The sequence below is a fragment of the Colossoma macropomum genome, unplaced genomic scaffold (assembly GCF_904425465.1).
Source record: "Colossoma macropomum unplaced genomic scaffold, Colossoma_macropomum, whole genome shotgun sequence".
NCBI classification, from domain to species: domain Eukaryota; kingdom Metazoa; phylum Chordata; class Actinopteri; order Characiformes; family Serrasalmidae; genus Colossoma; species Colossoma macropomum.
In genome coordinates, this window is record NW_023494791.1 from 44,787,383 (window position 1) to 44,806,060 (window position 18,678).

General features: G+C 40.1%; 1 protein-coding gene across 2 annotated transcripts in view; it reads left to right on the plus strand.

The window, feature by feature from the left end:
* Positions 1 to 18,678, plus strand: part of kcnh5b (potassium voltage-gated channel, subfamily H (eag-related), member 5b) — an 81,316-nt gene that overhangs the window by 50,064 nt on the left and 12,574 nt on the right. For both annotated transcript variants that reach the window (XM_036573518.1, XM_036573519.1), the window contains exons 8-10: positions 4,495 to 4,694; positions 7,134 to 7,386; positions 13,098 to 13,294. In XM_036573518.1, the coding sequence (XP_036429411.1) occupies positions 4,495 to 4,694; positions 7,134 to 7,386; positions 13,098 to 13,294 (650 nt within the window). The remainder of the gene's footprint in view (positions 1 to 4,494; positions 4,695 to 7,133; positions 7,387 to 13,097; positions 13,295 to 18,678) is intronic.

Here is an 18,678-nt window from a genome sequence, read left to right on the forward strand (position 1 = left end):
CCCAACAACAATCTATCTAATCATAGTCACGTTTCAGCTGCAGTTTAGCCAACATAAACATTTAGCTCAGCAGCTCAGAAACTGATCCCAAGAATAAAGAACTAAGTAAAAACATGCCTGGTGTGAGTTCAAGCAAACAGGTAGGTTTAAAGGACTTGCCTCCTTTTTTGGGGGGGACTTTTTCATAGTGTAATATTTCAAGCTTTCATGTAATAATTTAAGGTCTACTACAAGTTCCTATATTTTGCTGCTGACGTTTCTCCATATTGTGAATTAACAGTGGCCAGGTTATAAAATAACCTGACAAAACAAAATAGCAAAAATATTATTTAAAAACCAAATAAATTAAATTAAAACACAGAGATTTGTTCAGATTTTTTAACATGTTTGACACCCACACTTCACCTGAACGGACACCCATGCTTTACCTGGGTTTGATTCGCCGGCCGGGCAACCAGGGTCCTTTCTGTGTTGAGTTTGCATGTTCTCCCCATGTCTGCGTGGTCCAAAGACATGCAGTCAGGCGAACTGGAGGTTCGACCCAGGAGGGTAAGCGGCTTGGATGGTGTGTGTGTGTGTGTGTGTGCGTGTGTGTGCGTGCGTGTGTTTGTGTTTATGTGTGTGTTTGTGTGTGTGTGTGTGTGTGTGCGTGCGTGTGTTTGTGTTTATGTGTGTGTTTGTGTTTATGTGTGTGTGTGTGTGTGTATGTGTGTTTGTGTGTGTGTGTATGTGTGTGTGTGTGAATCGTTTGTGCTTTACCTGCATTTTTAAGGAGGCATCGTCCACCCTTTGCTTCAACTTGTAGAAGCTCAGTACAGCACAGTACCACAATCACGCAGCGCTGATGAGCTGAAGTGTCCTGTGTGTGTGTTTTGTTTGTTTGTGTGTGTGTGTGTGTATGTGTGTGTGTGTGTGTGTGTGTGCGTGCGTGTGTTTGTGTTTATGTGTGTGTTTGTGTTTGTGTGTGTGTGTGTGTGTGAGTGTGTATGTGTGTGTGTGTGAATCGTTTGTGCTTTACCTGCATTTTTAAGGAGGCATCGTCCACCCTTTGCTTCAACTTGTAGAAGCTCAGTACAGCACAGTACCACAATCACGCATCCCTACACATTAAGTAAAAATAACAGCATGTCATTGGCCAGTTTGCTTGTCAGTCAAGTGGCCCTTTCTTGTTAACCCCTTAACAAGCCATGTTTTATTACACACTTCTATAACCTAAGAATAGCTCCATTAGTTTGCATTGAAGTCCCTGTAGTTACTGAATAATAAGCCTTTGTATGAAATAAACCTGGGTTGTTAAGGGGTTAATGTCAGTGGTTCTCAGACACGTTAAGAGTGGAAACCTGCTGAACTCTCTGGTCATAATCAGTGATCTGGCTCACAAGGCTAAAGGTGTGTTTATGTCTGTAGTTCGGTTCCTTTGGTCCAGAGTGAAGCAGAACTTATACATGACACATTCAGTGTTCATGCTGACTTATTTGACATCAAACCAAAAGATATAAACAGAAATCATATACAGAAAAAGGTTATGACTTACATTTAGTGATGTTTTGGAGCCATGCTGTACTCCGGCCTAACTGAGCTCATGGGTTTTAAGAGTGACTTGTTTTATACTGTATGTGTCTTGTCATATTATTAAGCTATAACCCATGAGAGGCAGTGGGTTACCATAGTTTTCCCACAATGTGAAGCAGAGTAAAATTACTGTAACACAAGCCTCAAGCAGCTCAGCAGCTCACAGCTTTTAAAGAAAACTTGGCACATTAATACATGATTTAATTGATATGTGCTGTTACATGTGTGTATATAGAGTATTTTAAAGTGGCTTTGATTTGTGCCTCGGTCAAGTTTTAAAATAAAAAATATTAATTGCTGGAATTATCAATTCGGAGCTCAGTAGAGATCGTAAAACATATCCATGTGTCAAAAGAGCATCAGAAATATTTCCGTTTTTAGTATTTAGAGTGAATTCTACAATCCAGTTCAGTATAGACGTCTTTGCTCTGTTTTGCATTCATACTTCAAACAAACCAGCTAGTAGTGGGCGACATACCGGTTCATCCAGTTTACGGGTTGAAATTCTTTTTAAGGTATTTGTTTTGTCATTACTGTTACACCTGTGTGCAAATAAATGCAGATAATGTGACGTATAAACAGTGCAAAACACGCAGATTACCTCTCATGCAGTGAGTTAAATTAGTCCAGTTTATTGTCAAAGGAGCGACATGAGATTTTAATGAGTTAATGAGTTAACGAGGGAAAATAGAGTGGAAGGAAAAGCCAGTCTCTTGGGGTTAGCTGTTAGCCATCAGCCTAGCATGGATACCAGCCAGCTTTCTGTGTGCACTGCCTATGGTGCTCCTTGCTCAGCCAGCTGCTTAAGGCGGCTCTGCAGCTTCTCGGCTAAAACTGATAGAGTGAACGCCTGAAATATTTACTAAATTCCAGCAGCGTCTGATGCTCGTAGATTAAAGCAACATTCAGCGCCATTTTTGCAGTGCTCAGAGAAGCTGCTGTGGGCTTTACATACACTCGCCTTTATCTCGCTAGGGTTAGAAAGCAATATTGACATCGGTGTTTATTGTGCATTTCTGTTTTTAATATGTTGCCTAATAAAAATATTTTAGATTTACAGTAGTTAAATATGTTTTTATTAAAAGTGAAGGGGCATGCAGGGTAATACAGCATTGTTAATCTACAAAAAAGCATCCAAAATGGTTTTATTTGAAAAAAATATACATAAATACACTATACTGTGATGCAGACTGAAACCATCAGTAATCTTAATTATATTGTGTTATAATGTGTTGCCCCTACCACTCATTACTACAACCAACATTGGACCAAGACCATTTTGCCTGCCAGGCTTTGAATGGTGTTCGGCCTTGATATAAAGAAGCACAATAACAGAGCAAATGTAAGCCTCGTTTTAATAGACCACTGTAGACGTGCCGTCATTCTGTGCCATGTTTTTATGCCCATATAAGGAACTCTGGGTCTAAAAGGAATGACTCTTTGACAAGAATGAATGGAATTCTCGGAAATTGCCTTTTTTGCATCCTGGGATTATCAAAAACGTTACAAAGCTGATAAATATTCTTGTCTCGAATATCACTGGATCCTCTGGATTACGAGGTAAGATTTGAAATATGAATATTGCTACATGTAAGCTTATGTTACTGCGCATGGAATTCACATCATTAGACTGGCAGCCTCATTAAAAACCATGCAAACCAGCACGCTTTGTCAGTGTGGTAGCGTATTTCCATGTACAGACTGAGGGCAGGTAAAAAAATCCAGAACAAAAGAAGCAGATTTCCCTGCACTTTTCTGCTCTTCTTCTGATTTTGGCTGAAACATCAGATCTTTCCCTTCTGTTCATAGCTTGATTTAAAAAGCTCTACAAACTTACCTGCACTCAGGCTAATTCAGTACAGACTCAGCTTAACATTACTGCTGACCCCCTGATCAGCTGAATACGCTAATTATTCACTTAATTATCCTAATTATTATTACTAACGATGCCTGTAACGTTTTCTGAGGACATTTTCTCAGGACTTTCAGCAGCTTCTCATTCTATTTTTTCCGTTCCACCTTAAATGGTGCAACATTCTGAACTGCTGCACCATTTAAGGTGGAGCAGGAGTTGAAAAGCCTGATATGAGCAGGCTGGTTCGTTTCTGCTTCACAGCTGAGTAACATAAACATATTTTTGCTGTTTCACAGAACAGGTCAGTGTTGTTTTGTCTTATTTGCTAATGTTTGTGATAGCTGAATCACAACTGCTGCACCATTTAAGGTGGAACAGGAAAACCAGAAAAAGAAGCTATATTCAGTATTCAGTATATAGTATTTTTTGATAAGGAGTTTTAGGCTATCGAAATATCCTATATAAAAGTTTTATTCATGGGCATACCTATAAATACGGTAGGCTACGGTAGGACATTTCGATAAGATAGCACAACTCGTCAGAACATCCATAGCCTTCCTTTGTTTAGCTTAGTGACGTGAAATTGATGCGTAGTGGCTTTAGCTCGCATGTAGCAATAGTAGTCTTAAGGCTCTTCAGTGACCTCGGAGCTCAGAGGATCCAGTGGTATTCGGGAGAAAAATGTACACAGGACAAAACGCGTTGGGTTCTGAACATTTTGAGACAGAGGTTATGTTTTGATATACCCATTCATTCTGTTCTTAGAGAAATCAACCCGGAGTTCCTAACATGGGCATAACGTGAACTACAGAACGACACCCAACTACAGTGGTCCATTAAAGCAAACCTGCCAAGTGTGAACCTAAACTAAGAATATTTCAGCACAGTTTTACTTAATTTCAGTGGAACTGTTTTTTCCACCGCAGTACTTCTAAAACCAGGCACTGTCCCCAGTTAGTCGACCACCACAGTGCCCACTAGTGGACATATTATTCTACTATTCTATGCAGCCTTCATTTTGTTTGTCATTTTTAGCGACTGATTTTGTCTCTATGTCTCTCTTCCAGCTCTTCTCTACGCCACCATCTTCGGTAACGTGACCACCATCTTCCAGCAGATGTACGCGAACACAAACCGCTACCACGAAATGCTGAACAATGTGAGGGACTTCCTGAAGCTCTACCAGGTGCCCAAGGGCCTGAGCGAACGAGTGATGGACTATATCGTCTCCACCTGGTCCATGACCAAGGGCATCGACACTGAGAAGGTCAGAATAGTCTAGCTGGACATATTTACATCTTCACTGGCAGGTAGAAGCTGAGATTAAGATTTTTGGTCAAGATACAGAATCATATTAGAAAACTGCTCCTGAAATTTAATGAAATGGTGAAAGAGAACATTTTAAAACCAAGACACTGATCAGAAAGTCCTTAATTCATCACGGCTCAGATAAAGACGAATGACAGCCGGTGGTGAAACTGCAATATTTTGCTTTGTTAGCTATGACCGCTATTCCCAATACAAGAGATCCCTGATTCAAATGCTGGATGACCCTTCAGTTAATAGCCGTCCACTTTGTGTTATTGTAATTTATGTAATCAGTTTTATTTTACTTTCAAATTGCTAATTTTCATTTCATTTTGCTTTTTGTGTTTGCCCAAAGAAGATTTGCCCCCAGCATATTTAGCATGATAAAGCTCAGTCCATCTGCATCAACCGTCCAGACTTTCAGAATTGTTTTTATTTCTCACTCAGAAACCTTAAAATGTCCAGTCAATTGTATAAGTTTGGCTGCAGCTTCAAGCTTTATTTCAAGTTGTGTAGCCATTTTAAGACACATTGGAGAGACAGATAATAGTGTTCAGTGAAATTGGTAAAAGTGGTGCTGATGCTGAAGTGTGAATCTAAAGTACTTAGCATAAAGTTAGCATGAATCAAAGCAAACCTTTCTGCTCGTTCTTCAGGTGATACTGTTTGAAATTTGAATTTAGGTGGTCAAAAAGGGGTTTTTGAACTAGCACCCTCTACAATTCATGGTTCGGTTAATTAAAAGAGAACATCTGTCCTTACAGACAAAGCAGTTCAGGTTAGTTAAAAATTAGGCTTTAATTAATCCACTCAACTCACAACTGAACATCTTCGCATATTTTCATCTTAACGCTTTTAATTACCAGTGCAAGGATAATAAATGGAATATCAAAGAACGAGATTCAAAACCTTTGTATCTCTTGTCACTTGTTCAAATTACGCTTTCAGATGGGCAGCTTTTAAAGCTTGGTCTAATTTATCCCAAGCAATTTGGGCTAACATAGCATAACAATCATAAACTAAGAGGATTCAATAACAGAAACTGAAAGAAGCTACAATACAGGCCATACAATAGCTGTGTTTGCATGCAAAGACTTTTGCTAATCTAATTGAAAACATTCTGATTATAGATTAAGACTGAGGTGTTTATGCTCACTCTACTCAATAATCTGACGTCGTGTTCTGAGTCACATAAGCTGGATGTCCGTCCCACCGCCGTCTTTTACAGATCAGAGCATAAACTTCGTCTCCTCTGCAGACCAGTTTCTGCTCCACCATATTGAACGGTATAAACTCTCACTATGACGTGGCGAACATGATCATTACGGACTTAAACTTCCCATAGGGAATGTAATCAGATACAGGCGTTTACACGGATATTATTCTTCTATTTAATGGATTATTTACAGGATTACCCACCTCGTTCATAGAAATTGTATTCTGAATGGCCTCAATCGGACTAGTCTATTCCGATTGAGTAGTATACATGGACGTATTCTATTCCGATTGAGCTATTAGTCAGATTATTAATGGGTCATGACAAACAAGTTCTGTTCAGATCTATTTAGCACTGAAACATTCTCTGTTTTTAAGATAATACAGCACTATGCAGAGGTCAGAGAACACTCTTAATTTTCATTCAAAGTGGCCATTAAGTTTTTTTTTTTCACTATTAGGACATATTTTTAATAGAAAATTATACAGAGGCCTCAACAACTAAATATGAATTATTCAGTATTTACTGTGTTCGCTCTTTACCTTTATTGCAGCTTCCATTCTTTTCAGGAGACTCACTTTCAGTTCCTCAAAGAATCTGCAGACACACCTCCAAAGTTCAGTCTTAGAAGCTGGTTGATCATTTTCTGCTTCTCACCATCCAAGTAAACACATTCAGTGATGTTGTTGAGGTCTTCAGTGTTGATTTGCAAGTTTTTCCATTTTTTCCATTTCCTTTCTCAGTAAGGGCTTCTCGACATCCTTTTAGAGCTGCAGCATTGAGTTGTCATAGTTGTTGTTGTTGTTGATAACAAAAGCATACTGTAATTTTACTGTTTCTTTTAGCTCATTGTGAGATGGAGAAACTTTGTGGAAAATGCAGGTTCTAATCTTTTAGTCCATATCACAGTTGGTTTTATACATAGAAGAGGAAATATTTAATTATATTTTGTCATTGTGTTGATATTAAAGCAGTCAGACGTGCAGACTTGAACTTGTCGATATAGAATGCAAATCGAATATGAGTGTAATTCAATACGCAACTAACCATATAATTAAGTTATGCAATTACATTTAAATACTTCAGTAATAACTCTAGACTTCTAAGCATTAAGGTGGTCTTAGCCTCTGGCTTGTAACCCCCCTGTAATCTTATAACTGACATTCATCCTCCTGTCCACAGGTGCTGTCCATATGTCCTAAGGACATGCGTGCGGACATCTGCGTTCACCTGAACAGGAAGGTGTTCAACGAGCACCCTGCGTTCAGGCTGGCCAGCGACGGCTGCCTGCGCTCTTTGGCCGTGGAGTTTCAAACCATCCACTCGGCACCCGGTGACCTCATATTCCACGCCGGGGAGAGCGTGGACACACTCTGCTTTGTGGTGTCAGGGTCACTAGAGGTCATCCAGGATGATGAAGTCATCGCCATACTCGGTGAGTCTGGAACCAGATGCTGAATTAAAAAGCGAAGAACAAGAAAACACACAAAGGTGAAAAGAATGACTGTGAAGGTGCACAGGATAAATATTCTGACATTCTTAAAGGAATAGTTCTGGAAAAAGAATAAAATGTACACATTTCCAACCTTACTCCAAACGTAGTCGATCAGTCAAGACAAGTTTGGTGTTTGAAGTTTACCTCTTTAGTTTTTACATTGGAGCTACAACACAAATATAGACATTTTATTTACCATCCAAAAACACCAGTGAACCTACACCCTCTTCTGAGTTTTATACTTATTGTAAAATAGTGATAAATCTGAAAAAATAAGCTTCCTTTGTGGCCTATTTTGCCTCACAGTGCACTGCATTTATCTCTCCACCAAGAACGAATTATAAAAATTATGCTTTGGTCCAAAAACTATTGAAAACTGTCACAAAACAATGAGTGTGTTTACATGCTCTCAATAATCTGATCATAATCAGATTCTGCAGTTTTCTGATTATTCAAATGGTCATGTAAACAGCACACCCCGATTTCTTAGATCAGAGTAAGGTCTAGAATTGTGATTTATCTCCGATAAAGAGAGATAGATTTTAGCTCAGTAATCAGATTTCTCAGTGCATGTAAACTCTGACTCTGATTTCTTTCGCATTTATCAGTCTGCGCATGTGCAAAAACAGGCGGCAGCGCCGGAAATAAGCGAGCAGTGTTGCCTCGAGACAACACTCCCTTTTGGAGTGATGCTGAAACCAAATACATGCTTGACAAAATGAAGGATTTAAATGTTCTTCGTATTCTAGATGATGTATGTTCATATTCTTAGGTAAAGTGGCGCAATGTTTTAGAAAAAAAGAGTTTTACGTTATGTCTTCTTCTGAGTTTATTGGCTGGTTACAAAGCAGAAATCTGTTTACTGTCTGACTCATGTAGACCCAGAGTTTCCCCATTATCTGATTACACAAGTGCATGTAAATGCGTTGACTGGATTACTGACAAAATCTGATTTTCTGCGGTTATCAGATTATTAAGTGCATGTAAACGCACTCACTCAGGCATCAGGCAGTGAATTCATAACCATTTCATGTAGTAACTTTCTGTGAGGGAGCTTTTGGAAGTGGACGTCTGGTTCCTATCACCACCACTGTGAACAATTCTGGCTTGATTTCACATCAAACCACTCTGAATGACTTTACATCTTAACCATTTAATTATGCAGAAATTTTGAAAAGTAGATGTAATTCCCCTCAAGTAATCTCTAATAGACTTTTTTATGTGGGTCCTGACACTGAATCAGTGTTATCTGTAAAAATGAAAGCCTTAAGATGACTAATACTGTTTTAAACATACTTTTTTAGGTGAGCGTCTGACACCAAACATGTCTTTGCTGATCGACTGCATTTGGAAAAAGAGAAAATTAGATTGATTGCATTTCCATTTCCATTAAAAACCACCACACTTCCAATCATAAACATCACTGAAACCCATACTGTAAACGGCACATGAGTCGTCATGGTGACAGAGTCATACGGAACATTAATCAGTTCCCACAGGAGGCCGGTGGGCCGGGGGGGGCTCCCTCAGCCCGGGAGAGAGGCGGGGGTGGGCCGAGGGAGGCTGGCTCCTGTGGAGGTGATGGCGAGATGGAAAGCAGCAGAACAGCTCTGCAGGGAGCCGCGCTGCAGGAGCTGGAATGGAGAAAAATCTGTCCATTTGTCTCAGTCCTTTTGAGGCCGCCTTCAATTGTGCCTCATCTCCGCTCGCCAGGTTCCAGCCAGAGTGCAGCCTGCCCGCCAATTTCTGAGCAACTCTAAGAGATTAACTTTTGACAATTGACTGCAGAGGCTTGAAAAGATGTGGTTGATTAGCACAGTGGAGAGCTGGACTCTTTTTGTGGAGCTGCTAACTGTTCCAGCTAAGCTCCGCCCACAAATGCACTATTTTATAGCAACTGTTGCGAAATTGGACAGGTTTTACAGAACATTGGCAAAAATTTCATCAGAAATTGTAGCATTGAGCTTAGATTTTTTTGTTGTTGATACTGAAAGAACAACGAAGTAATTTTAAAGGGTTGTATAACATTTCAAAACCAAATATGACCAAATAAAGCCCCTGTGTACTCATTTTCATGATGCTCTTCTGAGTATTATCTTTAGTTTTTGTGATGTTTTTACATTCAACCAGCAGAGAACATGTGCTTTTGGCTTTTTCTGTTGGATTTTTTTTGAGTAGTTTTGCTGCTGCTCTTTCAATTCCATTTGAGTTGGGTGGGACTAAATTTGGTGCAGGTGACATCATATCTACCAAAGCACCAATCAGAGTATCAGAGAAATCTGTATAGGTCAGCTACTGGCATTCATCTCCCTCACATAAAGTGACCGCTCTCCCGCTGAGTCCCAGACAAAACTTAATAGTGCTTATGAAGAAGGTTTATGTTACCATTGTTTGTAGTGTAGCTAGACGCTGTTTCCTGCTTATGTTAGCCATCTGTTGCAGGATCCTCTCTAACATCAAGGCTCACACTGGCTGTGTTTACATGCAAAGATTTTTGCCAATCTGATTGAACACATTCTGATTACAGATTAAGACTGAGGTGTTTGTGCTGACTCTACTCAACAATCTGATGAAAATCTCAGTTTACATGCTCACTACAAGTAATCTGATTCAAAATCACGCACATGCGTAGAGAACCGCTTAGTGTAGACGTTACCATGAGAACGAGCATCATGCGAGTCCAGTCAGAGTGAGATGAGCAGCAGTGAGCAGCGCTTGTGTTTTTAATTGCTTTGAAATGATGTCAGACTCAGGAAAACGTCCTTCACATGTCCTTATTAAAGAAGGCCGAGAGGACGACGTCGTGTTCTGAGACACATAAGCTGGACGTCCGTCCCACCGCCGTCTTTTAAAGATCAGAGCATAAACTTCGTCTCCTCTGCAGACCAGTTTCTGCTCCGCCATGTTGAACGGTATAAACTTTCACTATGATGCAACGAACTTGATCAGACTTAAACTTTCCGATAGGGAATGTAATCAGATACAGGCGTTTACACGGATATTATTCTTCTATTTAACAGATTATTTACAGGATTACCCACTTCGTTTATTTGGATAGAAATTGTATTCCAAATGGCCTCAATCAGACTAGTTTATTCTGACTGAGCTGTTTACATGGACGTATTCTATTCTGATTGAGCTATTAGTCAGATTATTAATGTATTATTAGGCTGCATGTAAACGTAGCTAGTGTTTTCCTACATTTGTACTTTACAGGCACAAATACACAATAAGACACAAGAAATTTCTCCACCATGTGGAGAATATGACCATCTTGACTCTTAATGGGAGCTTGTGTGACCTCAGTTTCAGAAGCATGGTCCAGCAGTTAGCTAGTTAGCTATAGGTTATGGATATAATGTTAGTGCTGAGCCTCCAAATATCGGCCATGTCAATGATCAACCCATCATAGGCTGAAGGCCCTCGTTCTCAAACTAATTAGATCTCTAAAATGACCATTAAACAGTTAATTCTCTGTTTGCACTCTTTACTCACCATCCAGAGGGCGCTTGAGAAGAGTGAAGTGGTCTGATTTTATGTGAGGCGGAACCACACAAACTGGCAGCATTGCTCACCACTGCCACTGGAGTCCTTTTGTTTATGTTGCCTCAGAGACGCCACTGTCAATCATTATGCGTTGGAGCATTTGTCTACTCTTAATTAGAATAATTTATATATATATATATATATATATATATATATATATATATATATATATATATATATATATATGTCTTGTAACACTGATAACTGTGGCCTATCTTTACTATTGAAACAAAAATTTTAACATTTAAAAAAATTTAAATACTTAGTTTCCCCAGCTAAGTGGTTTCACCTGGTCCCCTAACAGTAAGGGAGAAAAAACAGCCCCCTCTGCTGGTCTATAGCATTAAAACCATGTTAACAGAGGCTTTAAAGGTATATGTGAATAATGCATGAAACTCAGCTTGATAGCTAACTTACCAAGACAGTTACAGTAAAGAAACTCTAGCTAACCAAATGGGCTGAGATAGCATGTAGCTCTCATACATGTGCTCCTACTGTCAGACTTGACAAGCTAATGATCGCTTCCAAAGCATTATAATCAACATTTATAAGAAAGAACCGTTCTCTGTATCTATCCGGATCAGCATTCAGTTGAGTTGAACTGAGAGCTGGGATGGCATGGGTAAAGGGTAAAGATCAGCGGCTCCCTTGTGGTTGAAGCTGGTATAGCATGCTAATTTTTAGACACTTACCCTCCCCCAGCTAATGGGCTTCACCTGGTCCCCCAAGGGTAAGGCAGAAAACAAACATCTGCCCCTGCTGGTCAATAGCAGGTGCAGTATGCTAAGTGTTAGCCAAGGTTTCATACAGTGTGAAAAAATTGTTATGGAGAAAAAGAGCTTTAAGGTTTTTGATGGCTGCAATGTTAAAATATTTTGTCTATATTTGGTCTGTTTTACAAGCCAAAAAATTAAGTGGAACTTGGACTCAAGAAGGCACTTTCATTTTTTCCCCATCTCACCCTTCAGGGCTTAAGCACAGTAGTGCATGTTATGAACTCTATTCATAATGCATTATTTTAACAATCCATAATACATGATAAACATGGTTCATTGAAAATATCATTGTTTTTTTCTTTCTTTAAAGCATTGCTGCATATATAACAATAACTTGTCATCAAATTCAAATCATAATAAAATCTCCTCTTCTACTTCTAGTGAGCTATGAGTGAAGTAATTCAACAAAATGTAAGAGAAGGCTTTTCTAGATAGGTACACCATGGTGGCTTAGGAGGGTTATGTCACGTTCATCCCCTGTTGCGTGGAGGTAGAGACAGGAGGGCTCTTTCGGATCACTGGCCGGGTTGATAGGCGCCAGGGACTTGTCAGGGTAGACGGAAGGAGGTTGTAATGTCATTGATCTTTGTTACTTCAAACCTCTAGGCCTACCTCAAAGAGACTACCTGAAAGAAAACATGTCTCTTTCATTCTCACTTCTGTCAGTCTCAGGTTTACCAGTCTGTCTCTCTCACACTGCCCATCAATAATCATTATTTTTTAATGATACACATCCCAAATCTATGATTCATAACCCATATTTTCGAATAAACGCTGTTGACGAATGAAGGAAATTGAGAAAATTAGATTCTGTGGTTATTGTCTCATGCTAATGTAAATCCCCTTTGAGGCACATTAATTTCCTCGTTTATCCTTGCTGTATGAAATCAGTAGAATCTCTCTGGATTTGCATGGAAATCTGGTTTGTCTGCTCCGAGGTTCCCGAGCTTTTGCTGAGATTGATTTTTATTCCTCTCCGACTCGACGGGAATAAACGCCGGCAAATTGCGGCAAAGATTCAGTAGAACAGAGCACGTTCCCTTTGTCAAAGTAGCTCAAACTTTTCAAAGTCGAAGTAGTCGAGGGTCGTGGACAGTCGTTATTTGAATGATTTTTCAGTGTGGAGTTCACAGCACTGCTCTGTTCCTTAAAGAGGCTAAAATTGAGATGCCAGGTTAGACAATTTGCTAATAGCTTTAGCGTGTGGGGCTAATTATGATTGACGCTAATTAAACGTGATGCTAGCTCTTGTCTCCGGCCTTTATCTTTGTGATTTATCATTGGGTCTCCCTCTCTCTCTCTCTCTCTCTCTCTTTTTCCCTCTCTCAGGTAAAGGGGACGTTTTTGGCGATGTTTTCTGGAAGGAGACGACGCTAGCTCATGCCTGCGCTAACGTCAGAGCGCTAACCTACTGTGATCTCCACATCATTCGGAGAGAGGCTCTGCTGAAAGTGCTGGACTTCTACACAGCCTTTGCCAACTCCTTCTCGCGCAACCTCATCCTCACCTGCAACCTGCGCAAACGGGTAAAAAGTTTTTTTTTTTTTTACTGTTGTTTTACAACTTTCCATTTTAGCTTCAAAGAACCAAACTTTCCAGCACTCACAGAAAACCATACTGTTTACAGTTTGTGTCCAAAAGTATCCAGACCCTTCTACTCATTTAATTCAGCTACTTTAAGGTGCAGCCATCACTGACATAGAGGTTACACTGCACACAGTTTGTATAAGGTCACCATATATGCCAAGCATGGGCTACAGGGGTATAAAGCTCCCCAGCATTGGGCTGTTTAGCAGTGGAACTATGTTCTCTGGAGTGATGGAGCTCCATCCAATACCTTTGAGATGAGTTGGAGTGATCCAGAACTGACCACCCAACATCAGTACCTGACCTCATTAATGCTCAATCAAATCCTCACAGCAATGTTCCAACATCTAGTGTTTTCTTTATTCATATTTGCCACACTCTTTGTTTCAAATCATCAGGCAAAATTTAATATAGAGATAAAGAAAACTTGAATATACACCACATACAGTTTTTTAATGATCATTTTGTTTATTGAAAGAAAAAAATGATCCAACACCATCTGGCCCTGAGAAATAATTACCCCGTTGGTTACTCAGCCAACCAGTTAACCCTATTTAGTTGATAATTGGGATCAATTAAACTGCCAGCACTGTGAAGCCAACACAGCATCCCATAAGAACATCATACCAACAGTGAAACATGGTGGTGGTAGTGTGGTGGTGTAGTGATGCTTTACTGTTTCAGTGCCTGGACGACTTGCCATAATTGACAGAACCATGAATTCTGCTCTCTGCCAGAAAAATGCTAAAGTTGGAACAACTAATTTTTAAGCTTACGGGGGCAGATATTTTTTTTTCCTTCAGTAAATGAAATGATCACTTGAAAACTGTTTTGACATGTTCTCCTTGTCTTACATTACATTTTAGATGAGGATCTGAAACCATTTAGTGTGTCAAACATGTACAAGTTGAGGAAATGTTGTTTTGAAAAAGGAAATATTTATTAAAATTTTACATTGATACTTTAAGGCCTTATTTCATAGTGATTTTAGCGAATTTCAGCCAATGGAACAGCATTTGTGATGCCAGGTGGACTGGCTCAGCAGGGGGGACCATCACAGTCACCACACCATTACGTTAGCAGCGATGACAGTTAACAAATTCCAGCAAAATGTGATTAGCATTTAGTTCCAGCATTTAGTTCCAACCAAAAAGGTTTGTTAAATAGAACCCCTGTGAAATGGTCAGGGTGAACCCCTGTCTTGGAGATGTTTGGTCACTACAGAAAGTTAAATGTAAACGTAAAAACACACTTTTGGCTCATTTTTATTTTTTTCTAATCTTGCTACTAGCACTTAACCCTCCTAGGCCACTCTTGTCCATTTCCCACTGCACTTTTGGTGCTGGTGCTGGCGTAAATTTGGGATTTGAGGTGTTTTTCCCAGCAAGCTGATTTGGTAAACAGTGTTTTTCTGCCTCAGAATCCCACTGAAGACTTTAACATAGTCAAAACTCAGCAGCCCCGTGGGCTTCCCTTCTTTACAGCACTTTCAATTCCAATTCAAATCAGCCCCAACAGGCAGGCATCTGATTGGGTCTCATCCCCTCAATGCACTAATCTTATTGGCCACAGTCTGGAGAATAAAGGGGTGTCACGCCCGTCAGGGGGATTATGGGTAGAATGTGGGTCAGTAGTCACAGAGGCTGTTTGGCTGGAAGGGACTGATCCTCCAAACCCAATGAGTCAGTCCAAAAACACAATTCTGACCCCATTCTTGGTTTCCTCAATTCTTCTCTTTTCCCCCTTATGTTCTCACCACTTTCCTTTCTTCTTTCATTCATTATTCCTCAACTTCTCTCTTTTCCTCTGCCCCACTTATAAATCAGCAAACCTCAAGCAAGTGCCTCTGGATCTTGGTTAATGGTCCGATATGAATTTTGCGTGCAGGGCAACGCAGGGTGAGGTGTGCAACCTCTCAAGTTCTCTGTCTCTCTCTCTCTCTCTCTCTATCATTCTCTCTCTCTCTCTCTCTCTCTCTCTCTCTCTCTCTCTATCATTCTCTCTCTCTCTCTCTCTCTCTCTCTCTCTCTCTCTATCATTCCCTCTCTCCCTCTCTCTCTCTATCATTCTCTCTCTCTCTCTCTCTCTCTCTCATTCTCTCTCTCTCTCTCTCTCTCTCTCTATCATTCTCTCTCTCTCTCTCTCTCTCTCTATCATTCCCTCTCTCCCTCTCTCTCTCTATCATTCTCTCTCTCTCTCTCTCTCTCTCTCTATCATTCTCTCTCTCTCTCTCTCTCTCTCTCTCTCTCTGTGCCAAATGGAGGCTGCATTTACACTTTTATCTGTGGGTCAGACCAAAAACCATTTTAGCACAAACAAAATCTTACATCAGCAATGAAGCACAGCTACTGCGCATTTACTGGCCACTTTATCGAAAACACCTCCCTTGTAACTCCACCTCGCTGGTGCAGCCCAACTGCCCAAAGTGTGGCCTAAAAGACAAAGTTGGCCCAGGAGGAGGTTTGGTCCTGATGTTGATACACATGTGTAATTACATAGGCTGTACTTCTGGAATCCATCTGTAACGTTAACTAAATCATAAGTAGTTACAGTGTTGTTGCACATCACTGCTGTCTGAAGAAAACCTCGTATCTCCATCTTTGTCATTTTTCAGTTTTTGACATAATTTGAAAATGCCTGTTGCCTTTTACATTGTGTGTAAATTTAATGAAGAATGGACTAGAAGAAACGACCCAAAATGACTTGGGAAAAAGTCTGGTTCCATTGACTTACATTAAAAGTAAAGTAGGTTTTTTCCTTCTCCTGTAAAGTTACCATTTTGGAGACTTGAGGTTTTCCTCTGACAGCAGTGATATGTTATTCATGTGTAACTACACAGTTATTAGGGGCACTATATAGTGTATATAATAATATAAAGTGGGACTGGAGGTTTGATTTGGCTGGAGTTGTTACCCTTACACTATACAATATGTAATGTATTAAGTTCTTGTTTTCCTTCTTAAAAAGTAATTTAGGAACAAGACGCTGTGTACTCTTACATGCATTTTCAAAACCTTTGAAACTCACCTGCCTTCTTTTGTATATTTATTTCTCTTTTTGCCCCTCAGCCTTCCACAAACACTGCACTTTGGCCCCCCCTAGACAAAGAGTTTAGGGACCCCTGCTCAAGCCCTTCACCACTGGTTGGTTTGTGATCATAGAGACACTATTGTCCGGATATTTTTGGATGCTCAACTGGCAAAACTCCCGCACCAGCACTGTGTCTGATACACTCACCCCAGCACCGCACACACTACCATGTCAGTGTCGCTAATATCCGGACAACAGTGGTCCTGTACGGAAGTCCAGAGAGGCCATGAGTTTAATTATCTTGTGATAACAAGATAATTAACTCGTTATATCAAGATAACAATCCACAAAATTATAGGAACAGCTCATGGCCTCTTTGGACTGTAGTCCTGTGGTCAAAAAAGAAAGGATGATAAATGCAGCAACAGCAACAGATAGACTGCAGACTACACCTGTGTAGTGAACCTGTAGAGAAGGGATTTCTAATAGAGTGGCCGGTGCATATTTACTGTGTAGTGATTCCTATAAGTGATTCCTTAGACAGTACTGTGCAAAAGTCTGACCTAAAGAAACAGTTTAAACTATTTATCTTAGCAGTAACGTGTTTTTTTGCCAGCACAAATTCTACACAACATTAGAAAAAATAGAAATAAACATAAGTACAGTAAAAACTAACAATAAATTCTTTTTTATCAAAAAAGTAGTTGAGATGTTGAGAGCTGGTTAGGAAAACAGATTTCTCTTCAAAGCCCCAAATGAAAGCTAGATTAGATGATAACTACAAAGAGTAAATGAGATAGAAATGGTTAAATGAACACATTGACATAAAACCTTGTAGTATTATTGTAGTATTAATTTTATTATTGTTTATTGTAATATTAGTTTTCCTCCGTGTAAATAAACACTAACTAAATGGCTTTTATACAGGTTCCTAAAACTTTTGCAAAATTCTGTTTGTCTAAAAGTTCATGGATACCTACTTGTCCAGCGTTTTCTCTGAAATCAAGGATATTAATTAGGAGTTGCTGTAAGGATTTGATTGCATTCAGCCACAAGAACATTAGTGGGGTCAGGTACCAATGGTGGATGATCAGTTCCAAATTCCAGCTCATCCCAAAAGTATCCCAAAGGCTTTACACCACTTTAGATGAAGCTTGGCAATAGGCACGGTGACCTCAGGCTCATGTGTGGCTGCTCCACAGATCCCCATTCTATTGATCAATACTTTTCTGTGGGGATAGTATACAAACTATGTGCGCGCCGTTGTCAGCAGTTTGTGCACCTTAAAGTAGTTGGATTTACCCATTAGAATGGTGTCTCAATACTATTAGAAATAAGGGAGTTGGAGCTCGAAAAGTGGTCAGTGAGTGCATATACAGTCCAGTGCTTTGAGGTTCACTCTCCATTTTCTCCTGCTTTGACCTTCTCCACGCTAATGGAAAGTAAGGGCTCGGATTAAGTGGGCTAGTGATTAAGTAAGCCATTGCAGACGGAACGTTCTCGGTGTGTTCTCCGCGTGTCTCGTGGTGTGTTGGGTTTTTGAGTAAGTGCTCTGCAGCACAATAAAAGATTTAGGGTTGGGGTGTGTCTGCTGAGAGATGCTTCCAGAAAAGGAGAGCAGGAGTGAAGATGACACAAAGGAGAGAGGTCGTTCTCAACTCAACTGCATTAGTGATGGCGCATTGCAAAGCATTGTTATCCAACAGTATATCCTTCTTTTTCTTTTTCTTCTTCTTCCTGTACACTTGCAACATTCTAGCATCTATATAGGATACCATAGTATCTGCCTAGCAAAATCCTAGCAACCACCTGGGATACCATAGCAATCAACTGGGACACCATAGCAACAACCTAGTAACACCTTGGCAACCATCTAACAACACCCTAGAAACCACCTAGTAACACCTTAGCAACTGCCTGAGGCACTATAGCAATCACCTAGCAACACCCTAGCAACTACCTAGAATACCATAGCACCCACCTAGTAACATCCTAGCAACCACCTGGGATACCATAGCAAACACCTCAGCAACACCCTAGCAAGCTTATTGGATGCCATAGCAATAACCCAGCAACACCCTAGCAACTACCGAGAATACCATAGCAACCACGTAGAAACACTCTAGCAACCACCTAAGGTAACCATAGTAACCACCTAGTAACATCCTAGCAACCACCTGGGATACCATAGCTAACACCTTAGCAACACCCTAGCAACCTTATTGGATACCATAGCAACACCCTACTAACCACCTGCAACACCCAACCAACGAGATACCATAGCAACCGCTTA